Source organism: Colobus angolensis, unplaced genomic scaffold, assembly GCF_000951035.1.
Source record: "Colobus angolensis palliatus isolate OR3802 unplaced genomic scaffold, Cang.pa_1.0 Scaffold324, whole genome shotgun sequence".
NCBI lineage: Eukaryota > Metazoa > Chordata > Mammalia > Primates > Cercopithecidae > Colobus > Colobus angolensis.
In genome coordinates, this window is record NW_012116533.1 from 1,768,057 (window position 1) to 1,793,870 (window position 25,814).

Below are 25,814 nucleotides of genomic sequence, written 5' to 3' on the forward strand. Positions count from 1 at the left end.
CTCAATGCTGGCTGCACAATTAGTGTCCCCAGAGCCACTTTCAAAACACACTTATTTTAAAATTATACATTATTTTATTTTTGGCACCTAATAATTGCACATATTTTGGAGGTACATTGTGATATTTAGATACAGTGTGCGAAGATCAAATCAATCTTATTAGCATATCTGTCACCTCAAGCGTTTATCATTTCTTTGTGTTGGGAACATTCAAATCCTCTCCTAGCTATTGGAAAATATACAATACATTATTGTTAACTATAGCCACCCTACATGGCTATAGGACATTATACCTTATTCCTTCGATCTAGCTATAGTTTTGTATCTGTTAACCAACCTCCCTATCTCCACCCTCCCCAGCCTCTAGTAACCACCATTCTACTCTCCCCTTCTATGACATTAACTTTGTTAGCTCTCGCATATAAGTGAGAACATGTGGTACTTATCTTTCTGCACATACTCATTTTTTAAAAGCACTCCAGGCAATTCCAATGTGTGCAACCAGGGCAGCTCTGCTGTACACTTTGTTCTCGTTCTGCCCTGCCACTGGCTGGAACTTGGGGCTTTGAAGGATTTAATTTCACCATATTAAACATCAGTTTCCCCATTTTTCAAATGGGATTTGTAATTTGCCCTCTCTACCTTTCAGATAAGTTATAAAGAAAAAGTAACAGAGATAACAAAAGATAACAGTGGAAAGATAACAAAGAGCTTTGGAAAGTTAAAAGCATTACACAAATGAGCACTTGCCTTGTTCTCTCTTTGACTTTAGTCACAACTTTTTGGGAAGGGGGTTTAATTGAGATATCATTTACAAATGAAAAGTTTATCCTTTTAAAATATACAATTCAGTGTTTTTAATATATTCACAGAGTTGTTCAACTAGCACCACAGTCTAATTTTAGAACACTTGCATCACCCCAAAAAGAAACTGCGTAAACATTAGCATCATCCCTATTCCTTCTCTCCTTGTTCCAGACCCAGGAAACCACTAATCTACTTTCCGTCTCTATGGATTTGCCTATTCTGGACATTTCATGTAAATGTAACCATACAATATGGCATTTTGTGACTGGCTTCTTTCACTCAGCACAGTGTTTTCAGGGTTCCTCCATGTTGTTGCGTGTATCAGTACTTCATTCCTTTTTCTGGCTGAATAATATTCGTATGTATTATATATCACATTTTGTTTATCCATTCGTCAGTTAGTGTACATTTGGGTTGGTTCTACCTTTTGGCTATTGTGAATATGCTTCTATGAACATTTGTATAAAGCTATCTGTTTGAATGTCTGCTTTGGAGTATGTACCTAGAAGTAGAATTGCTGGGTCAAATGGTAACTCAGTGTTTAACCTTTAGAGTAACTGCCAGACTATTTTCCAAAGTGGCTATACCATTTTATATGTCCATGAGCAATTAATGAGCATTCCAGGTTCTCAGCATCCTCACTACCACTTGTTATTGTGTCTTTTTTATTATAGCCATTTTAGAGGGTATGATGTGGTAGAGGTTGAGTATCCGTTATCCAAAATGCTTACAACTAGAAGTGTTTCAGATGTTGGAATGCTGTACTTTATACTTACCAGTTGAGCATCCCTAGTCTGAAAATCTGAAGTGCTTAAATGAGCATTCTTTTGAGCATCACTTCAGTACTCAAAAAGTTTTGTATTCAGGAACATTTCAGATTTCGGATTTTTGAATGGTATTTCGCTGATAACTAATGATGTTGAACACTTTTTCGTGTACTTATTAGCTATTTATGTGTCTTTTTGGAGAAGTATCTTTTCAGATCCTTTCCCAAGTTTTAATTGGGTTGTTTTCATTGTTCAGTTATAAGTGTTCTTTCTGGATATTAGACCCTTATCTGATATATAATTTGAAGTATTTTTCTCCCATTCTGTGGGTTATCATTGCATTTGCTTGATTGTATCCTTTGAGGCACAAAATATTTTAATTTTGATAAAGTCTCATTTCTCTATTTTTGATTTGGCTGCTTGTGCTTTTGGTATCCTATCTAAGGAACTGTTGCCTAGTCCAAGATCATGAAGATGTGTGACTGTTTTCTTCTAAGAGTTGCATAGTGTTGGCTCTTACATTTAGGTCTATGAACCATTTTGAGTAAATCTTTACGTGTAGTGTGAGGAAGGGGTCCAAATTCATTTTTTTTCATGTGGATATCCAGTTGTCCCAGCACCATTTGTTGAAAAGACTCTTCTATCCATCCCCATTGAAATATCTTGGTATCCTTTTTAAAAATCAATGAAAAATAAATGTGAAGGTTTATTTTTAGACCCTCAGTTCTGTCTCATTTCTCTATATGTCTATCTATATGCCAGCACCACACTGTCTTGATTGCTGTAGCTTTGTAGAAAGCTTTGAAACTGAGTGTGCTTTGTAACAAGATCTTTTGAGATTTAGTGTGCGTGTGTGAAAGTTGAAAAGGGCTGGAAAGCAAAGTTGACAGAAAGCAAAATGAGCAATATAGTGTTCAGATGATAAGGCCCAGGGGAATTGACTAGCCTACGGCCACATAGCCAGTGAGTGGCAGATCTTGGATCAGCACTCAGGTCTTCTAACTTCCACATCAGTGCTCTTTCCACCTCCCCTGTTGCATAAGTACTGAATGAGATGCCTTTGGTTAACGGACACTCTAAGCAAGAGACTTCAGGGTTATTTAAGCAACTGAACTTTGCTCAGACCCTCATCTGTAAAACAAATATTACCTCCATCACTGGCTGGGCCTGGTGGTTCATGCCTGTAACTGCAACACTTTGGGAGGCTCAGGAGGAAGGATCACTTGAGCCAAAGTGTTGAGACCAAAGTGAGATCCTGTCTGTACAAAAAATAAAATAAAATAATTAGCCAGGCATGGTGGCATGTGCCTGTAGTCCCAGCTAGTCATAAGGCTGATGTGGGAGGGTCACTTGAGCCCAGGAGTTTGAGATCAGACTGGCCAACATAGTGAGACTGGTCTCTACCAAAATTTTTTTTTTTTTTTTAAATTAGCCAGGCGTGGTGGTATGTGTCTGTAGTCTTACCTACTTGGGAGCCTGAGACAGGAGGATCATTTGAGCCTAACAGTTCAAGGTTACCATGAGCCATGATCATGCTATACATTCCAGTGTGGGTGACAGAGTGAGACCCTGTAATAAGAAATGGAAGGAAGGAAGAAAGGCAGGCAGGCAGGCAGGCAGGCAGGCAGGCTGGAGAGAGAGGGAAGCAGGGAGGGAGGGAGAGAGGTACATCATGGTTATTAAGAGGATTCAGTGAAATAATCCTTTGTTGGGTGCCAACTGGCAAGATGAATGCAGTTTTCCATTGCATTAAAAGAATTGGGGGGTAGGCAGAGCTCCCTCTGAGGCCCATCTCTTACCTCAACAGGTGGCCTGCCAACCTCCCCTTAGGTCCCATACGCCTAGGACCTTGAGTGGAGTGAACTGAGACTTTAGGGCAAACTGAGGGTTTCTTTAGAAAGTCCAAGGGAAGAGTGATCATTCTGGGTCCCAGCACTGCATGGGTGCCAGTTGAGGAAGCTTTGGTGGTAGGATCAGGCCAGAGGAGCTAACACAGGAAAGAAGTTTGGGGTGGAAAAACTGTGTAAGCTAGGAGGTCCTATGATGTAGTGGATAAAAACAGGAGTGTATGTGTATAATTTTATATTGTAGAAAATTGAAAATATACACAAAAGTAGAAAAAATGTTCCCTAATGCATCTGTGACCCAGTTTCAAAGATTATCACCACATAGCCCATCTTTTTTTTTTTTGTTAACAATACACCTCACTCCACCGCAAATCCACTCCACCCCCAACACAAACACCTATCCCTGGATTATTTGGAAGAAAATCTCATGTAATTTTAACTGTAAATATTTCATTTTGCATCTCTAAAATGTAAGGACACAGTAAAAAAAAATAAACGTTACAATACCATTATCATACCTATAATAACTAGCAATAATTCCTTAATATCATCAAAGACACCTAGTCAGCAGAGCACAGGCTTTTAATCTAGCCAAATCACTGTTCCAGTCTTCCTTCTACGGCGTCAATAGCCTGTCTCAGAGCCTGTTTTACGTTGTAAAATGAGGACGGTCGTAACAATTCCTGAATCTTTAATAAGGTGATGCATGTAAAGTACTTACCACAATGTCTGATACAAAGTAGTAAGTGCTCAATAAAGGTTAGCTAAGATTATTTATTAATAATAGTAGGAAATATTTGAGTTGCTCTTAAGGTGCTTTTGAGTATAGCTTTGACTTAGAATCAAGAGGCAGATTTGGAGCCCAGCGAAATGATTGTTGCGGGGAGGAATAACAACAAAAGCGACACAAACAAAAAAACTTCCAAAGTGGCTGAAAAGAGAGCACTAGTATAAATTGGGAAGTGGAGCTGGAGATGGTGGTGTCCTGGTAATTTTCTTCCACTGTATGTAGTTTGTTCCCCCTGCGATTCCCCTGGAGGAGAGAGGAGAACTGGCTCGGGTGGGGGTTGCAAATACTAGAAAGTATTCTGGGCAAGAAGGGGCACTGCAATTCAAAGGCTGGGGGCCTGCAGAGTCCTGGCTCAGGAGATGAAGTCTCAGATTCCCTGGGCTCATGGGCCTAAAGCCCCACGTTGTGGGGAATGGTCTGAGTGACTCTGTTTCTGTGCATAGAGTCTGGAGGCATGAGGCGGGCTCCATCGTGTTAGAAACATTCCCCTTGCTCAGGAATGGCCTTGCTCTCTGCTGCCAGTTCCAGGCATCAGCTGAAAGCTTTTTAATAAAAATGGAACCCAAAGGAGATGTGATAAGGTATCTGATTTTAACCTGAAGTGAGAGAACACCAGATGTTTCATTCTGTCTGAGGGTTTGAGAGAGGAAAAGCAATTAGCAGCTGCTACTGATTTAGCAACAGACACCTGCTAAATGAAAATCTGCAAAACTGGCCAGGCTTGGCAGCAGAAGCACGTACACTGCTTCTCACGCATTTCTGGGAATTGTAAATTATATTGGCTCAAATGGCAGGGCGAGGGGCTTCCAGTGAAGCTGAACATGCTCATCTAGACCATGAGTGTGTTTTTCTAAGATGGCAATAACTTAGAAATGGCTATTTGGTTGGTGGATGGAGAGGAGATGAGAATGAATCTTCCAGAAGCTGCCTGGTTCCTCTCTGCTGCTGGCCTGGCTCACAGGTTGCCCTCTGAGAGTCATCCTATAGCTGCCCTCTGGGGACAGATAGGGCTGACAGAAGAACAGGGGAATCCTGCCTCCCCTCTCCTGCTGATCCAGAGCACATCTCTCCCTGCCACAGAAGACAGTAAGTCTCAAAGCAGGAGGAACACCCAACTCTTGACTCACAGCAGCTTCTGCTCTGGGACAGTTACAGACTGTTGGCTTTAGCAGTAATCTGGAGAGTTTGAACTTTGCTTTGGCTGGGAAAGAGACTTATCCATAGCCTACTGCCTTTCAGGATTATTTTCTAAGGGGACATCAATGCCTGCTCTCCACTTCTATTTTCTCAAGGCCCACAGTGGAGCACAAACAATGGAAACATCGGAATCCATGAAGAGGGCTTTAGCAATCTCCTGGGACACTGCTTCTGTCCTGTCTTTTAGCCCTTATAGTTTATAGTTTAGATTTTACATGTGTTTCCTATCTTTTCAACCTTTTCTAATACGAATTCCTTACATGTGGATGGGACTTTGCAACCAGCAAATCTCACCCTAGTGTAGTTGTTGAGGATGGGCTCAGGGATTTTCTAGAAAATAAACCTATTTTCTAGGTTTATTTCCCGGCTGGGCCACTTCTCTCTCTCTCTCTCTCTCTCTCTCTCTCTCTCTCTCTCTCTCTCTCTCTCTCTCTCTCTGTATGTGTTGGTGGGAAGAACATAAGGTTCTTCATGGAGTGGGTGTTCAATATATGACTGATTGAAGAGAAGGTCAATTTGTAGGTCATCTAGGTGGTGCTGAAAGAATTGAGCAACTCCCATTTGTGCCTTATGCCACATGCACTGTACATAACTGTGTCTTGGTCTCCAAACTAGGCCAGAGGTCAACTGTAACTTGGGCCAAAGGTGCCTTCTGTTTCCAGTCTTGAGTAAGGGAATGGCAGCTCTCCATATCGAGCAGGGGCCAGGGGGTGCTTTTGGCAGATGCATGGTGAGAGCTGTCCTGAGGAAGTACCATCTGGAGTCTTACCCTGGCAAGGTGTTTTAGTGTGGTTAAAGGCTCAACTCCTAGCCAGGTGTGGTGGCTCCAGCACTTTGAGAGACTGAGGTGGGCAGATCACCTGAGGTCGGGAGTTCGAGACCAGCCTGACCAACATGGAGAAACCCCGTCTGTACTGAAAATACAAAAATTAGCCGGGCATGGTGGCGCATTCCTGTAATCCCAGCTACCCAGGAGGCTGAGGCAGGAGAATCTCTTGAACCGGGGAGGCAGAGGTTGCGGTGAGCCGAGATTGCACCATTGCACTCCAGCCTGGGCAACAAGAGCAAAACTTCATCTCAAACAAAACAAAACAAAACAACCACAACTCAACTCCTGCTTCCAAAGATGGAAGTGAGGGAAGATTCTTTTTTCTTTAACTGAGTAGGCCCTTAGTTGAGATATACAGACGTGTTTTAATTTCACTAACTCCTCCCCACAGTGTAGGAGGGGGAAAGGAACAGCAAGTAGTCAAGGGTAGAGGAAGAGCTAGGGTCCCCACACTCCAGCCAAAATTGGGGGAGCTCCACCTCCTCTGATCAGAGGAGAGAGAGGATTCTCATCACCTCCTTCTAAGAACTAAAATAACCACAGCACAAATATGTGTCCTGTATCAGCAAGCTGCCTTTGAAAGAGGACCAGGGACCCTGCGTATGATAGAGCATGCTAGGTGCACTCATGGTCCTTATACAAGCAGCCAGGTATGCATGGGATGGGCCCTGCATGCACAAGTTACCCATTGGTCCACTAAACATATGTTCCTAAAAACCCATTATGGTCTTAAAAGTTCGGACTGGTATGGATGTAAAAATTCAGATAACCCCTAAGCAATAAAAGTACTTATTTTTCTTTAGAATCTAAGACCTGTAACTAATTTGAAGAATACTCTGGTGACCAAAGGGAGAATGTCTCTTCAAAAGATTGCTTTTATCTGGAGGTTGCAGGCCTTGCATAGGGTCGCCCTCCCCAGCCCCCGAGGACTCTGTTAATGAAGGGGTTTGGGTAGGGCTTGAGCCTCTGCTCCTTCAAAATTTCAGCATACACACAAAAGAGCCTAGTTCTCGGCACAGATGTGACTACTGTGTGTCACTTGGATGCCACATTTCAGGGCAGGTTCATTCATAATACAGATAAAATGTTACTATATTTTGTCCTCTGTTGTTGCTTTGAAAAGTCAGTGGTCAGCCTTTTTACTCCTTTGAAAGTCATCTTTTCAGGTCACTTTTGAGGTTTTTTTTTGTTGTTGTTTGGTGTTTTGCAATTTTGTTGTATGTTTCAGTATTGATCTGTTCTTTCTTATTCTGTTTGGGAGTCTTTGGGCTTCTTGTGTGTGGGTATATCATTCATCAGGTTTCAGAACATTCTCAGCTGTTATAACTTCAAACTCTGCCTCTGTTCCATTCGCTTCCTCTGGGACCACATTTTAGAGATATGTTCGTCCATCTTACTGTGTCTTCTTATCTCTTAGTCTTTCTTTGATAATTTCTAATTTGTCTTACTGTATTGCACTTTGGCTAATTTCCTCAGCTGTATATTCCAGTTTATTATTTATATCTCTTCAGTTAATTCTATCCATTGAGTTTTTATTTCAATTATTATATTTTTAATTTTTTTCAAACATACAAAACAGTCTGTAAGTAATTTTATTATCTGCAGTGTTTAAATTTCTGTTTTCAGGATTCCTAGCTTGTTTCCTTGTGTATTTAAGTTTTCTTTGTTTTAAATATTATTGTTGTTGCTTTACTGTAGGTTGCTTATTTTCCTTGGGATTTTACTTATGGGAAGTTTTTGACTCCTGGTTTCCTCTAGAAAGGATCTGTCTTTGTTCTTGCTAGGCACCTGACAGCTGCCAGTCTGGAATCAAGCTAAATGAAATTCTTGACCTCAGGTTTTTTCCAAGTAGTGTACATTCACTTTTCTAATACACATGATGGCTGGCTTGCAGTTCCAAGTTTTTATTGGAGATAACCTAGTTCCTTTCGCTGCTACTCCAACCCAATGTGAAGATTTGACAGTAGATTTTCCTTACTGTCCTAGGGGGCAGGAGTAATTTCTATTTCTAGTATACCTTTACACTGAAGTGTAGCTTTTTGGGGTCCCAGCTTTATGAGAGTTATCTCCTTTCAGACTCTTTGGGATATCTTAACCTTTGTCCCCCATTCCTTATGCCCTGTGAAGCTATGAAAAATCAAGGCTCAAGTTCAGCTGGCTTAGCAAATCTACTTCAGGTGAAAATTGGATGCAGTAACCCACTTATGTCTCTGGGTTCCCACTTACACTTTTTTTCTGGCTAGAAAATTCCTTGTGTATTTGACAGTTCATAGATTGGAAAAAAAATGTTTAAATATTTTATCCAGGACTTTTGGATATTTTCAGTGGTAGATTTGTTTAAGAACTAGCCTTTTATGTGCTCAGAAATGAACATCTGGGTCTTGTTTTCCAACCCTTTTATGGCTGTGTCCTTACTTTCAGGAGCAACCAGGAGGACATTCTAATTCTATTCATTGGTTGTCAGTGCTCTCCTGAAATTTCTCTAAATAAGTTGATAAATAGCTACCATGTATCTAGTATGGTGCTAAGTTCTATGAAATGTCAGGAAGCCCATGTAGCTTCTCATGTAGCTAACAGAACATTGGCAGTGGTGGCCTTAAGTCCTTGGAACACTGATTTAAACCATATTTTCATTTCAGAACCCTTTTAAGCCCTAGAAATTAGCATTTGGAATGATGTGGTTGTAATACTGTAAGGTACATAAAGGCAGAGGCCATTTGTATCTTGTTTATAATAGTTGGCACATAGTAGATGCCCAATAAATAATGAGTATCTGGGAGGTCATGGAGGCAGATTCCAGTGCTGATCAGTTCCCATGGCAATTTAATTAGAATATTCCAGATCCATGCTCACAGGTGTGGAGGAGAAAGAATATCTCAATAGCAGGAGGTCAAACCATCGTGTGTTTGGGTCATTTGTATATCAAGTTTCAAAGTCAGGGGTCTCCTGTCTACCATAAAGGGCCTCAGGGCACATGTAGATAGTATAAGTCGGTGATTAAGAACATGGACTCTGGAGTCAGACTGCCCATTTTCATCCTGGCTCTGTAAGTTACCTTGGGTCAGTTACTTAATCTCTTTGTGTCTCAATTTTCTTAGGTATGAAAGGTGGATGGTAGAACCTATCTTAGAGAGTTGTTGTAAGAATTAGCTACTACATACCAAGTATTTAGGACAATGCCTGGCAGAGAAGTGCCATGTACTAATAATTCTTACTTATTATTTCTATTATTATTATCTCCTTTGTTGTTTTGAACACCAATCACATCATAAAAAAATACATTCTCCTGGGAGTTATCTGTCATTTCTATATGGAAATATTCTGAGTTTTCACACCTACGCCTTAGAATTTTGGAGCCTGCCCTACTGGAGTATTTCTCTAGGTATGGGTTGAATACCTCTGTATCCACATTGTTTTTTAGTGAAATATATTTAAATACAGGTTCCTGGGCCCCATCCCAGTTGGTCCAAAGAAATTTCTTTCTCTAAAACTCTGTGATGAAAATAAAGATTCTATACATTCTCTGTGTGTTAGGTTAGCCAGGAACTGCTGCAGGTTTAAGTTTACCATCCTTCAGTGCTGATGGAAAATCTGGGAGCAGGCTTGGAGCCTGAGAAGACATAGAGAATTGGAGAGTTAAACAGAAGGGAAGACAAGAAAGAAGTCAAAAGAAGTGACCAGAGTGTACTCATGTCAGGAGATGGTCAAATCCCATCCATCTCTGGTGGCCTCCAGGGGATATGTGACTTTTGCTTTCCCTTGATTTAGGTATTTATGAACCTGGCTCCAACTTAAAGCAGAGGTCATGGGGATTGTTAGGGGGAGATGTTGGACGTAACAGGCCAGGGAAGCCTGCCTCACAAATGACTGCCAGGCCCACTGGCTGCCTTTAAGCAATGACCCCCAGGGAGTAGATTAACCAGATTCCCTTCTTGGCAGATGGTGGGGTGAGGGGTTAGGCTGAGTGCCTTTGAGCTGTTTTGACTGGCCTGAAAGCCAAATCCAGTTGCTTTCCTGCTTGCCTTTGCTCTAGTGCTAGTGGAGGGTTGGCTTTTATATCAATCATGCCATCTGATGCCGAAGTCTTTTAAAGGCATTGCAATATGGGTGGAGGGTAACACAGACTCCTTGAGCGGATGATGGACTGTGAGTTTAGTACCTTTCCTCTCATGCCTACTGCTCTACATGGCCTAAGTTTTCTGGGTGGAATCTGTAACCCAGGGTAGAGGAAAATGATGTGTTGGTCCTGTCATTGGTGGAAAGGGGTCTCGTTGAGCCCCTTGTTCCACTACCTAAGCAGGAATGTTAGGCCTGGGCAAGTCAGTGTACAGGCACAGTTTGGCCTCCACATACAAGCCAATTTTCTTTTGACTTGCAGGCTGCCGTGGTTCCTCGGTAGGCTTTTGAATCATCTCTCTGTTTAATTAGACTTTCCTCTGAGTTCTGTGGAGAGATCTGTACAAATACTAACTTTCCCTTATTGAGTAAAATGTCAAATAATGTGTTCAGGGCTAGACTTCGAAGTCCTGAAACACCATCTTGTTGTATACTCAAAATGTCTTTCTTCTGTATGAAATTCAACCTTTGTCTCAGTTTGAAGAAGTGGTAAATAAATTTGCATTTTGTGAATTCGGAGTTCCCTGGGTCCACTTTGATGGCTAGGTAGTACCTATATTATGATAGCTAGGTAGCGTAAGGCCTTCCGTTTTCATAGTAGACTCTATTTCTTTTTCATCAGGGAGCAACCTGAAATATGGAACAGATAATAATGGTTAAGATGATGAGTTCTGGAGCCAGGTTCCCTGGGTTCAAATGCTGGCTGAGACACTTAATAAACCCAAGACCATAGGCAAATTATTTCACTGAAACCCTATCCCTTTTTCTTTTAAAATGGACCTTGGATACACATAATTGGAGTAATCATATTTCTAATCCTTGACTCATTTCATGCTGCACCATTCGTCCATGTATAGCCTGCTTTAATTTTATTTATTTGTACATTTACTTTTTTATGGATAATATGACAACTGTGAGCCCAACCTAAGAATTAGCCACATTGATGAGAACTCAGTCTACCTGTGCGCTGCTCCCCCAATCCTGCTCTCTATCTCCCTCTCCACCCTGAAGGAATTGCTGACCTGAATTTTGGTTATTATTCTTTTGCTCTTTTTGGAGTTTCATCTCTCTCATATGCACAAAGATATTTATATTCATATTGATATAGATACGGATATATAGATATATACATGTAGATATACATTCCTAAATAAGATATTACTTGGTTGTTTTTCTGGCCCTCATTAAAAGAGTATTATGTTTTACATAGTTTTCTGGGACTTGCTTGTTTTACTCATCATTATATTAGTATGGTTCATTCCTGCCACTGAGTATAACTGTAGTTACAATTTCACTGTGGCATCACATTTCATCATGTTAATATACCACAGTGTATTTCTCCAGTCTCCTTGGGATGGGTTTTTGGTCATTTCCAATATTTTACTATCATGAAAAATTCCTCTGTGCCTCAGTTTTCTCATGTTCAAGTTGGGGAATAACCATAGGCGCTACCACATAAGGGTGTTATGAAGATAAAAGAAGTTAATAGTTGTAAAGTGCTTAGAACAAGACCTTGATCATAGCATATTGTTGGTCCGTGTATTGGTTTGTTAGGGCTGCTATGACAAATATCACAGACTGGGTGGCTTAAAAAACAGAAATTTATTTCCTCACAGTTCTGGAGGCTAGAATTCTAAACTCAAGGTGTTGGCCGGGTTGGTTTCTTCTGAGGGTCTCTCTTTTCCACTGGTCAATGGCTATCTTCTCCCAATGTCTTTGTAGGGTTTTTTTCTCTGTGTCCGTCTGTGTTGTAATCTCTTCTTCTTCTTCTTTTTTTTTTTTTTTTTCTTTTTAGTTGGAGTCTTGCTCTGTCGCCCAGGCTGGAGTACAATGGCACAATCTCAGCTCACAGCAACCTCCACCTCCCAGATTCAAGCAATTCTCCTGCCTCAGCCTCCCGAGTAGCTGAGATTACAGGCACCTGCCACCACGCCTGGCTAATTTTTGTATTTTTAGTAGAGACAGGGTTTCACCATATTGGCCAGCCTGGTCTTGAACTTCTGACCTCAGGTGATCCACACGCCTCAGCCTCCCAAAGTGCTAGAATTACAGGCGTGAGCCACTGTGCCCCGGCCTGTAATCTCTTCTTATGAGGACACTGGTCATATTGGATTAGGGCCCACCCATATGACCTCATTTTACCTTAATTACCTTTACTATCTCCAAATACAGTCACATTCTGAGGTACTGAGGGTGAGGAATTCAATGTATGAATTTGGGGAGAGACACAATTCAGGCCATAAGAGTCAGTAAGTATTCATTATGACCATCATTCTCTTCACCCTCCTCCTTATCATTAAAGCTCAAGAAAATGTAACAGACTTAGTTATGACATATCCCCTAGGAACACTATTATGTGAGCTGTTATTATTATTCTTAGGCAGACCAAACACCAGAGCTTCCTTTGCTGCCTTTTCAGAAATGACTTTTGATACCAGCAACAAGTATTCAAAAATGGTACTTTGTGGTTTCATAAGATGATAGGCAGCAGCTCCTTAAGTCAGTTAGATGTAGGAGGAGGAGAGTGAGGAGGTTTCATTTTCATCTTGGTTAAAAGAAACAGCTAAGTGAGCTCTTGTAGAGTATCTAATGGTATACAGACTCGAAATTACCACTTGGTAAAGTTCTGAGGGTTTTCCTGAAAGAGGCAGGCAGGTCTGGGCTGTTATATTTTTCAAACCAGGAAATACGCTTGCACAAGTGGCTGTGCCACCAGAACAAACAGCATCTTTCATGGGCTCAAAGTATTTGACAGGGAGCTGGCTAGGGGAAGGCACCTTATAACCACAACTCTGTTCCCCTGCTCTCTGAAGGGCTCTAAGCACTAAGGAGGAAGTCAGTAGTAGCCCCGATAGGGTTTGGACTCACAGTGGCTCACGCCTGTAATCGCAGCACTTTGAGAGGCAGAGGCAGGCAGATCACTTGAGGCCAGGAGTTCAAGACAAGTCTGGTCAACATGGCAAAACTCCATATCTACTAAAAATACAAAAAAAAAAAAAAAAAGATTAGCCAAGCACAGTGGCCTGTGTCTGTAGTCTCAGCTACTCGGGAGGCTGAGGCAGGAGAATCTCTTGAACTCAGGAAGCGGAGGGTGCAGTAAGCCGAGATCACACCACGGTACTCTAGCCTGAACAACAGAGCGAGACTGTGTCTCAAAAAAAAAAAAAAAGGAAGGACCAGTGGCCTCCCCGCCACCTTGATTATACTCCCCTGCCCCTTTCCACATCAGATGATGAAAATTAGACGGAATAGCATGTGCCTGGCAGGACTGTGGGCATCTGTCCTCACTGGAGGTGAGGTGTGGAGTGGGAGTAGGGTCTCAAGGGAAAAATACAAAGAGAACAAGGGATTTTGGGGTCTATGGATGCCCCCTTTACACATTATTTTCTTAACATGCTAATATTCTCCAAAGGAGGGAATTCTTAAAAACTAGAACAAATTAACACTAATCATCATTAATAATTTAATGCATCCTCTTGGTTAAGGATTCCTGTAATGTAGAGATATAAAGAATACAACATAAAAGTTCCCACCTCCTACTCCCCAGAGAGAATTGCTGTTAACAGTTTGGTGTACTTATCTTTTAACTTTTTTCATCCTTTAAAAGAATTTAGCTACATGATTAATAAATGAATACATTCATTTGTTATAAAATATATATATACAAGTATATAGAACCCAAAGTCAAGATCTTCCCTTTCCTATCCCAGTCTCTCTTCCCCAATCCTGTTTCCTTCTCCAGTTTGGGGAATAGTAACTGGGTGCTATCTTAGATCCATTTTATATACACCCAAAAATACATATACAAACTTATTCCTTTTCTTCTAAAAAAATGATCATGCCTTATACAATATAGACTTGCTCTATTTTACCTAGAAATGGTTGTACCTCCTTAAAAAAAAAAAAAAAAACAACAAAAACTTGGATTAATACATCTTCCAGAGTGTTTTTTGATCATCCTGCTGATGGTGGTCATTTGGTTTGCTTTTTTAAATTCCAAATTTTTTTGTAATTATAAATAATGCTGCAGTGAACATCTTTATGCATATATTTTTGTGCATGTGGGCAAGTATTGCTGTTAGTACAAATTCCTAGAAGTAAAATTACTGAGTCAAACTGAGTGGGCATTTTAAAGTTTTCATAGATATTGACAAATTGTTCTCCAAAAATAATGTATCCTGTTTCTTCTTTGGTGTACTGTATCTTAGGATTTTGCCATATTAGTTCATACTTACATCATTTAAATTTAGTTAAATATTTAAAAATTCCTAAGTTTTTACTATACAACTTTTCAAACATATTGAAAAGTTGAAAACTAGCATAGTGAACAATGACTCTATATCCTCCAGCTAGATTCAACAATATCTAACATTTCTCCATATTCACTTTCTATCTAAATTTGCTGAATCATTTCAAAGTTGTAGACATCTTGACGCTTTAGTCTGAGTACTTCAGCCTGCAGCTCCTAAGACTAAGGGCATTTGCTCGTATAACTATAATACCTTACCACACTTAAGAAAATTATCAACATTTCTATAATACCATCTACCTTGTCATCTACCTTATTTAATCAACTTACGTTTAAGTTTCCTTAATTATCCCAAGAGCGTCTTTTAAAAAAAAAAATCAGGATCTAGTGAAGTTTCAAGTATTGCTTTTGGTTGTTCCATCTCTTTACTGGTTTTCATTTTTTTAACCTAAGAACAGTACCCCCTTCTTCATTTATGATACTGAAATTTTAGGGAGTTATTTTGTAGAATGTCCCACATTCTAGATTTGAATGTTTCCTTAATGACAGACACCTTGTTGTTTTTAATGGCAATGTGGTATGCTGTACCATGAATTCATCATGGTTTATTTAACTAGTCCCCTATCGGTGGTCATTTAGGTCATGACATTCCTTTTGTGGCTCCTCTTACAAGTGGTATTTTGTCCTAAGGAGTTTGTGGCCCCAGTAGGCCACAGTTAAAGTCTGTGGTCAGTTAATGAAGATAAAGTGTTCCAAAACCAAACTTCATTGGCAGGAACATTATCAAGGGCAGTTGTAACTGTCGATTGCATCCTTTCCCCTCTAAAGGGATGGATTATCTTTTTTGATTCCCTGATTTATTTTGAGAGTCTGTAGTCTAGGGCTGAGCTGAGACCAGGGTTCTGTCTTTGTAACTGCCTATTCTCACTTGGCACCTAATCATTAGCCATGGACTCTTCTGGTAAGGCCAAGTCACCTGAGGTATGGTGTGAGCTCCCTTAATTTGCAGTGTGCAGCCCTCCCTCAAGCAGTTATTCTCACTTCAGCCTGTTCTTCCTTCCTCATCTCCTGGGATCCCAAAGCTAATCTTTCCATCTGTGCTTTGGGTCCTGTTCCCTCTCACCTGCTTCCAGTCCTCTCGCTGTCTAGTGCCTCCTGCGCCTTATGCTTCTCCAGCATCTCCCTGTCCACTGGCTCCTTCCTTCAGTGTATACAGAATCTCTCCTGTTCTTAACAGTTATTTCTCAATATCGATGCTACCCTTTAGTTATAGTTTTCATCTGTCTCCTCTCAAAAGATTACTGAGGACCAGGGGTCCACCAAATGGGGTACAAGAGATGTTTCATTGAGTCTGTGAAGAAAATATTAGATTTCTATTCTAATAAAATTTCATTCTTTTAAATGTCCATGTTTGTGTGTCCTGATGTACATTTAGGTGTGCATATTTTATAACGTATATTTAGGCATGTATATCATTTGCCTTACTTTCAATTCTTCTCATCCTCTCTAGCCCTGTTAAGATCCACACCCACCAATTTATGAGCTTCTCTCGAAGGCAGTCACACTGGCATCACAAATTCAGCATGGCCCCAGCTTCTTTTCTTGTACCTCACCTCCTCCAGTCTGCACCCTAGACTGTAGGTCCCAACATAGGGAGAAGCCCCAACGTCCTACCATCCGTCTAAGCCATAGCCTGTGAGTCATCTTCAACTTCTTTTCTTCTCTTACTTCTGCACAATGCCCTGTCCAGTCAATTAATTAGTCCTGGCAATTCAACTTCCTTACCTTCTCTCAAATCTGCCCATCCTCTCTTCTCTCGCTGTGTCTGCCTTTGTTTAGACATTGCTATCACCAGCCCCTAACTGGTTCCTCTGCCTCAAGTAGCAAACCCTGCACACAACCACCAAAAGGAGCCCTGCAAAACTACATATCATGCATGCCTCTCACTCAGAAAATTCAAACCAAAGCCAATACATAATCTACAGGGCCTCCCATGATCTTTTCCTGCACTGATATTCTCTCCTTATCTGTTAGCCTCCTCAACTAGACTATGAACTGTTGTAGGGCCGGGATCCCTACTCTACAAGATGTCTTCATTATTGCCACATAGCAAGAGGCAAGCACATTACCTATCACTTAGGCGTGTCTTAATAGGTGTTTTTGGTCAACTGGATGAAAGTGAGAATAGGACTGTTTTGGGTAAGAACAGGAGAGTGGAGTTGAGAAATAAAGAAATAAATTTTTTTTTTGAGAAATAAAGAGGTTTCCAGTGAGAAACTCTGGCCTGTAGATAGGCCAAATGAATGGACTAATGTGGGGAGCTAAAGTTACCCTGGTAGTCATCTGGTAAACATACTAATGTGTGACTTAGGACTGTGGGACAGGCCCAGGTGATACCATCTCTTCTTGCTGAGGCAGAATGATGAAGTGAAACCCCAGCTTTCAACTAGAAAGATCTGGCGTTAAGTCTTACTGCCTGGGATGGAAATTCTGGCTTTCCTAGTTACTGGCTGGATTGATGTTGAAAAGGAGGATAGTGATTATAACAGCCAGCATTTAATGAGTAGTTACTATATGCCAGCACTGGGCCAAGGATTTTACAGGTATTATTTCACCACAACTGGGTGAAGTAGATAACTATTATTCCCATTTATGAATAAGTCAACTGAGGCTCAGCAAGATTAAATGATTTGCCCAAAGTTGTATAGAGAATAAATGATGGAGACAGAATTTCAATCTCAGCAGCCTGACTCCAGGCTGGAGATACCGACTGGGAGTCATCAGTATACAGATGGTATCTAGAGCCAGGAACCTGGATAAGATTACCTAGTGAGTGAGAGTAGCTATGGAAGAGGGACATGGAATTGGTTCTTGGCCACTGTAGTGTTTAGAGATGAGGGACATAAGGGAAATTCAGCAAAGGAGATTGAGAAGGAACGCCATTGAGGTAAAGAAAGAATAGAGGGTGGTGTGCGAGAATCCCAGCACAGAATGTCTATTCAGGATGAGGGAATAATCAACTGCATCAAATGCTGTTGATAGACCGAGTAAGATGAGACCTAAAAATAGACCACGATTAGTATCTCTAGTTGTGCAGGTTGTTAATTGCATAATGGAGTGACTGGTATCCAGAATCTCTCTGACACCCTGGCATGGGGTTGAGCCTTGGCAGAAGAAGGAGCACCTATTTCACATAAAGATGCCATGTGGGCTAACTTCCATCCTTGTGTTGCCTACTGGAATTAGAAACATGGAGGTCATTAGTAACCTCAACAAAAGCAATTTGAGTGGAATGGTAGGAATGAAAATGTGATTGAATTGGATGGAGGAATACTTCAGAGGAAAGGCAGTGATGGCAATGAGTAGAGATATCTTTTGAGGAGTTTTGCTATAAAGTATAAAGGAAAGCAGAGAAATAGAGATGGTAGCTCCATTACTACCGCAAATGGGAGTGAGGTCAAGAGCTTTTGTTTCTTTAGATGAAAGGTATTTTAGCATGTTTGTTTTCCGATAGCAATGATCCAGTGAGAAAAACAGACAGTTGCTGGTATGACATTCTTGAATAGGTGAGAAAGGATAGGATCTAGTACAGGAATGATGGTACTAGCCTTAGCCAGCAGCACAGGTGCTTCCTGCGTAGTAGCAGAGGAAAAAGCAGCTGTGGGTATGGGTGCAGGGAGGAGGAAGATGTGGAGGTGGGAACTTGTGTCTGTTATCTTCCAATGGTTCTCCATGCCCCCTCACCCCACTGAAGTAGGAAGCCATTTCCTCAGCTGAGAGGGAGAATGGGGAAGGTCTGAGGAAAGCAGGAGAAGTTGTGAAATAGTGGCCTGGGAGAGAGGAGAGTGAATGGTCTTGGGAATATAGTGAGATGGTACAGCAGCATGAAGATCTGGCACTAAGTTTGTTGTCATGAATGTAAAGGGCTAATAGCATGGCTTTATATTTTTCTCCAGACGTGTTTGCTTGCATGGGTTTAGGGATGTGAAGTCAGATAGTTGGATTTAGCCAGGAATGTGGTTTTGTGAGGTAAGTAGGACAAAAGGAGAGAGTGTGTCAGGAGAGTTGGGAATGTACTGAAGGAAGTGATGGGCCTTGAACTCAACGCTGGTGAGCATAGAAATAAGGAGATGAGGTTGGTGAGGGGACAGTAAAAAGGTGGTAGGATCAAGACTGTAGGTCCTGGTGAAGTGGGAAAATTGTGAGAGTAGGGATATTAGAGGGAGTGAATTGGCCAGACACAAGGTGGTGGCTGGAGAGTAGGGTACATGACAGAGGTTATGGACAGATCACAGCTATTAATAATAACTGGTGTGACCATATGAAAAAGGTATGAGGTAAAATGGAAAGGAGATCTTGAGGAGCATGGAGGGCAAGGCATTGAGAGGCCAGAGTGTTGCTAAATATTGATACCGCAGGGATTTTGATGAAGGAATGTTGGAAAGGCGTCACAGGGAGGGGTAACACAAAACCTTCAAGGACTGAGGAGGGGAGGGTATACATGCAGGGGGCCATAAATGACTGCAACAGAAAGGAGTAGTGGGCGCCATAGTCTCAGGACATGAGATTCAAATCAGGAGAGTGGTTAGCAAGGAGGCAGAGATAATGGTCTGGAAGAGATAGCAATGTAGAAGCATCTGTGAGGCACAGAGAGGCACTCCCTTGGCCCAGTGGTGTAAGGTTATATGAGAGGAAAAATCCCCACTACTTGAGAGAGCTGTCAGGATAGCAGTGTCTTCAGAGAGCGATAATTAAATTTTTCTTGAAGAAGGTGAAGGGACTGCTCAGGTGACTGTTGTAAATAGGGAAGTAGGGGCGTGGTGGGATCAGTGGTCTCCATGGGAGAGAACAGTGGTGCAGCTGTCAGGGTTGCAGAGTGGGAGGAAGGAGGTTGAGATTCTTGCCACGAACAGAGTCCATACTCTAGAGGCCTGGAGAACTTTACCACTCTGGTCTTTTGATTCTGAAAAGGATGTTGACTTGTGAGAAGGTAGTTAATGGCCTGTGTTGCTTAAAGCATTTTTTATTGCTTTTGACTTTAAATTGCATTGATGCAGGACTTTTTGTCTATAACCTCAGGATTCCTCCAGTTGAAAAAGAACCAGTCTATGTACATTAGAGTGGAGTTCTAGGTATGAGTTCTCTAGTGTGTGGAAATGAATTAACCAAGTGGAACTCTTTCTAGGGAAGTATGGCATTTCACAGATATTACTTGTAAAATGGGGAAAAGAGGGTCAGGGGAGGCTCCCTGAGAAAGTTCCTGGAACTCAGCCCAGATTCGGTGTTCAGTAAAGAATTGTCTTAGCTGGGCATGATGGTGCATGCCTATAGTCCCAGCTACTTGGGAGGTTAAGGGAAGAGGGTAGCTTGTGCCCAGGAGCTCAGGGCTGTAGTGTGCCATGATTGTACATGAGAATGGCCACTGTACTCCAGCCTGGGTGACATAGGGAGACCCCATTTCTTTAAAAGCAAAAACAAAAACTTTTCCCTCCATTGTTGAATGCCCTTTTCCCCCATCCCTGTGCCTATTGCTGTTTCTTTGGATGTTATTTAATTTCTCTGTGACTTAGTTTCCTGTCTGTCAAATGCACATGATTATAGTCCCTACATCATAGGAAAGTTGTAATAATTAAATGAGGTAATACATGTGTATTAGTCTGTTTTCATGCTGCTGATAAAGACATACACAAGACTGGGTAACTTATAAAGAAAAAGAGGTTTAATGGACTCACAGTTGCATGTGGCTGGGGAGGCCTCACAATCATGGCAGAAGGTGAAAAGCACGGTTTACATGGTGGCAGGCAAGAGAGAATGAGAGCCAAGTGAAAGGGGAAACCCCTTATAAAACCATCATATCTCATGAGACCTATTCACTACCACCAGAACAGTATGGAGGAAAATGCCCCCATGATTCAGTTATCTCCCACTGGGTCCCTCCCACAGCACATGGGAATTATGGGAGCTACAATTCAAGATAAGATTTGGGTGGGGACATAGCCAAACCATATCAACGTGTAAAAGTATTTAACACAGTACATGGTGCATAATATAAGTACTTCAATACGATTTGCTATTAAATGACAAGTGGTAAGTTCTTGGTTCCCATTCAGCTCTCTTATTCTTGCCATTATGTTTCTTCTTACTTCACCCCCTTTCTCTTACATCTTCTTCCCTTTCTCTCCTTCTTTTTCCACACTTCCTCCTTAACCTATTTCCTCTTTCCCTCCGCTGGCTTTGGGTGCAGTGGCATATGCACCTAGTTCAGTACTCTTTGTGACCCCCTGAAGCAGAGAAGTCTTGGAGTAGGGGTGCGGCAGCCATTAGAGAAAGGAAACTGCTGGTGGGGACAGTCTCTTGGCCACTCCATCTGAAGTCTGTAGCCACAGTGGCTGCAGAGATGAAGCGGGCCAGTGACAAGAGGCTCAGGAGTTGGGAGGCCTATGTTGCAGGGCAAGTTTGGCTACTGTATGATGTGTGGCTGGGGCACCAGACAGTAGGCAGAGCATGCTATGAAGATGAGGATCATTTGGATAGGAAGGGACTGGGCTAAATCACCATGTGGAGGGACAAGTGAGGACATGTGCATGTCCTGCCTCAGTCCTGTTGCTGATACCACTATGACTACTCCCATTCATAAGGGTGGCTCCTCCCCACGGAGCATCTCCTATGAGTCAGACTTCTGTGGGAGGGAGCGAGTGAGCAGAGGATAGCTAAGTGTGCTGGCTAAGACTATAAATTCTAGAGCCAAACTGCTTGGATTTGAATCCTGGCTCTGTCACCGAATGAGAATGTATCCTTGAGTAAGTTATCTAACTTTTCTGTGCCTCAGTGTCCCATCTCTAAAACAGATATAATTGGAACAATACAGTTCTTATGAAGAATTGTTTAAATTAACTGTTTACAAAGTGATTTTCATAGTTCATGGCATAAAAGAAGTACCATGCTAGTTTTTCTTATATTTAAAAAATTTTAAAAATCATACAACAATCTTATAACAGAAGACTTACTTTCATTTTACTGATGCCAAAACGGACATGGAGAGGTTAAGGGCCTTGGCCAAGGTCATGGGGCTACTAAGCAGCAGAGTCTAATCTAGAACACAGCTTCGACAGACTCCAGAGTCCTAGCTTGTAACTGCAATGCTTAACTGCCTCCCTGGACATTCAGGTGGAGACTTTGCTTTCTAGAAGCTGGGAGGCAGGGTGAGGCAGGTGGGCAATGTGAGTCAAGGTGGGTAGTCAGCAACTGGAGTCTGAGAGGTTGGCGGAAGTACTGCTTGAGGACACACTTGGGACTAGTAGCTGCATGCTCTTGGCCCAGCTCCTTGCTGGGGGAGAGAGCAGCCTGGCTTCCCAGGCCTGTTTCAGGGAGAGGTCAAGTCCCTTAGGTGCATGAAGGTGCTCATTTCAGCCAGAGAGCTAAGCCTTCTTGGGACTTTTTCCTTCCTTCCCTATTTACCAGGCGACCTCAGGGAAGTTAGTAACCCTTTTGCACCTCAGTTTCCTCATCTGTCAATTAAGGATAATACTTGACCTGGCTGCTTCCTGGGAATTTCGAGACATTGAGTAGATTGTGGATGTGAAATCATTTGAAAAGCATAAAGCAGTACCTAATTTTCAAATACTAGAGTGATCTCAGACCACATTACTGTGAGGTCCAGTGTAGGCCTCTCAGACCTCCATAGCTACCTTGTGCTGATAATGCCCAGTATCCAATTTCGTGACTTTTTTCAGCTGGGGTCTACAGTGATACTTGGAATCTTACCTCCTTTTCTCAGTTTTTACATTTCCCTTGGTGAATGTAAAGTAATAGTTGAGCAGCAGGTGGGTCCCTGGGAAATTATTTTCCGTGTGGATTTTTATTTTAAAGAGCCAGAGCCAATGTCTGTGTCCAGGCTCCACAGTTGTCCCAGCTCCCATTCTGGGAGCTCTGCCATCTTTTTGGTTTCAGCCCTTGGCATAAGACAGACCTGGGCTCCTGTGCCTGGGGAGCCTGTAACTGCCTCCTCTCATTAGCACACAGTCTTGGTTATGTGCTTGCCCTGTGGGGAAAGGGAGGCATCTGACCCTTTCCCCTGGATGCCTTTGTCTATCCTGGCATCCTTTGGGGTGTGTGTGTGTGTGTGTGTGTGTACACGCATGTGTACGTGTGTGACATGTGTGTGTGTATGGTAGGGATTATGTAAGCCCAAGAGGCTAGGCCTCTTGTCAGCTGCCAAAGTTCTTTTTTCCCCAGAATTGAGTTAGCCACCCAATTGTTTCCATTCTCTGCCCGCTGCGAAGCTCTACAGCAGGGCCCCTATGGCAGGTCAAAACATGCTCTGCTTTGGTAATACAGAGATTCCATTTTGAGAGAGATGGGAAACAGGAGCGACTGAGTGGGTGTGTTGGATGTAGGGAGAGTGAGGACATTCTTTTTGGTAAGCTGTGCCAAAATTGGCCCAGCAGCTTGGTCTAAACTCAAAAGTAGGGCTAATGCTGGCCTGACCCAACCCAAATATCCAATGGGGAAACTTTATTCTTGGATCTAGACCCTATGAGACCTAGCAATCCTTTTTTTTTTTTTTTCCCATCTGGAATATAGGGATAATTCTACTCCATATATTCTTCATGTCAAATGAGAAATAAACTTGTAAATAATCTACCATCTAGTCTCCAGGAGCAGGAAGTGACATAAGGTTGTGATTCTTAAGGTATATTTTGCAGAATACAAACTGTTACTAAAAAAAGAGTCACTCACTAAATAAGTTTGGGAAACACTGGATAAACAATGGCAAGTACGTTTCTTGTCTATAGGGACCACTCAGGTCCTTCATATTCCAATAACACGCATGGGAAACCACCAAGGGGATATATCGTATGCCACATTTCCTAAATTTTTAACCAGACTTTCTTAGTGGAGCATTTACAAGTCCCTTCTCTACAAAAGACATCTAGGAAGATCCTGATCTAGATCAAAAGAATATTCATTTTGTTCTTTTTTTTTTTTTTTTTTCCTGCGATTGTATAAAGAAGTGAATTGGTGAAATGCGTGAGATTGCTAAAATATAGGTCCTAAACAGCAAGGGAGGTCAACTTTGGACTCTATTGAAATGAATGCTTCCTGCTCTGAAATACTTCTCTCCCTCCTATCCTCACAGCTCCCCTTTGAATTGGAGATTTACTACATTCAGCATGTTATGCTCTACGTGGTACCGATCTATCTGCTTTGGAAAGGAGGTAAGGCCAGCAAACCACATTCCTATGCAACCCTCACACCTAGCCTCTCCCTTCTGTTTTCGGGAGTCACAGCCTCTTGGGTGCTTCCCAGGATCTTCAACTGCCTCTTAGCTGAGTTTCTTAAGCATGATTTATGCCGGGCGCCAGGAAGTGGGGAGATGGGAATGGACGAGGCCTGCAAGGGGTCTGGGGACTTTTTAGACCATACTTCACTGGGTGACTATAGTGCTGCTGACTGCCTGTCACAGGGCCTGGGCTTTGTGTCTTGGTGGTGGCATTGCGTTTGCATGGAGCCCCCCACACTGTCACCCTCTTGTACTTGTGCCTTCCCCCTGCCTCAATGTGCAGTGTGGGGTAGAAGAAGAGAGTGAAACACTTGGTCCCCTCAAGAACAAAAGAAGATATGTAAGGGGCAAGAAGTCCAGGGACCAGGGCAATTATGGGATTGAGGGGAGAGGCAGGTGAAAGAGCAGTGTCACCTATGTAAAAAAAACCACTGAAAACCTTCATTTGGTGAAGAGGGAAAGACCACCAAACTGGTAGAGGCAGCCTGGAAAGGAAGCTGATCTATTTGTAACCTCTCAGTGACCCTCAGATTATCCCTTCCCTCTATTGTGTAATAGACAAAAGGAAAGGGAAGTCCTTGTCCATCTAGGCTTGTTGTGAGAGCCACTCCTTCTCAGTGTTCTTTATTTCCTGAAAGTCCCTGTGACTGGAAGACATCCTCTTTCAGTTTTAGCCCCAGCCTCTCTATCTCAGTTGCTGAGACTTTTCTGCTCCTACCTCACTCCAGGCAGCAAGGGTTTCATTTCTACCATACTGAAAGTGGCATGAGGCCACATGGGCCCTTGAGCTCACTGGAAGATGGTCTGGGAGTTCTGCTGGACACTGCTGCTTCTTGGATTATGCGTGGATGCTCTAACTCAGGCATTCTGGCAGATCTTAAGATCTGGTGTGAGATAGCCCCAAGGACCAGTCAACCCAGGAACATATTACAAGATGGAGTCTGCTTATAGTCCAGAGATTTGCCTCCTGTACTTTGATTTCTATCAGTTCTCCATACTTGCCTAAATATTCTTTGAGACTGCTTTTACCCTGTGCAGCCACTTGGGGTCTCACGATGTCCAAAAACGCTTCCTTTTAATTTGCTGTAAAAGCACTATTTTCCCCACAAAGCTTTAAGGAAAGTCTGAAGTTCCAATATCTAGGAGACTTGTGCCATTTCTCAGGTCTGTCCCCTGTGGCACAGAAAACAGCCTCTTAATATTAAGTCTCAGAAATACACGCATTCTGAATAGAACCAGGCAGATAGGTGTTCCTGGGCCTCAGACCCGTGCTACTCATCGTTCCTGGCTTCTGAGGTGTATAATGGAAGTCCTAGCCAATCTGCATGGCTGTTATTTAAACATATTTGTACTCTAAGGTCACCATAAAAATCTGTCAGGTAGCTGGGTTAGACTGGTCTGACATGGGAAATACCAAGTAGCCATCTTTCCTCCCTCCAAAAGAATAATCCAGGAAGCCACATCCTCAAGACTTGGCTAACTCTAAGATAATTGTATCTTCTTAGAGCAGATCCTCCCGGTAGCCCAGTTCCCTAAGTGGCAAGGGAAGAGATAGTAGGGCTGTAATGAGAGACAGTATGGTCTGTTATTGCTAATAACCCATAGATACCCTGGCGCAGTGAGGGTTTAGCTTGCAGCACAAGTGGAGTGATCTCACCAAACTGACTTTACTCCAGGACCTGAATGAGAGCATCTGCCACTCCGCAGAAGTTGATGGGCCCCAGTACCTTCTATCTGGTCGACTTTGAGCTATTTTGAGGGCTCATCTCCCATCTCCCTTTCCAGCTCTTTACTGCCATCTGCTGTTCACTTGGGGGGAATTATGAGCATTGAGAGAAACATCTGGATTTCTTCAGCTTTGATCCCAAGCCTTGGACCTAGGCCTTGAAGAGGGAGAATGGATCTGAAGCAAACTGTCAGAAGATTAGT

General features: G+C 42.3%; 1 protein-coding gene across 3 annotated transcripts in view; it reads left to right on the forward strand.

Moving 5' to 3' along the window:
* Positions 1-25,814, forward strand: part of TMEM164 (transmembrane protein 164) — a 181,695-nt gene that overhangs the window by 127,260 nt on the left and 28,621 nt on the right. For all 3 annotated transcript variants that reach the window (XM_011951675.1, XM_011951673.1, XM_011951676.1), the window contains one exon: positions 23,742-23,820. In XM_011951675.1, coding sequence (XP_011807065.1) covers positions 23,742-23,820 — 79 coding nt within the window. The remainder of the gene's footprint in view (positions 1-23,741; positions 23,821-25,814) is intronic.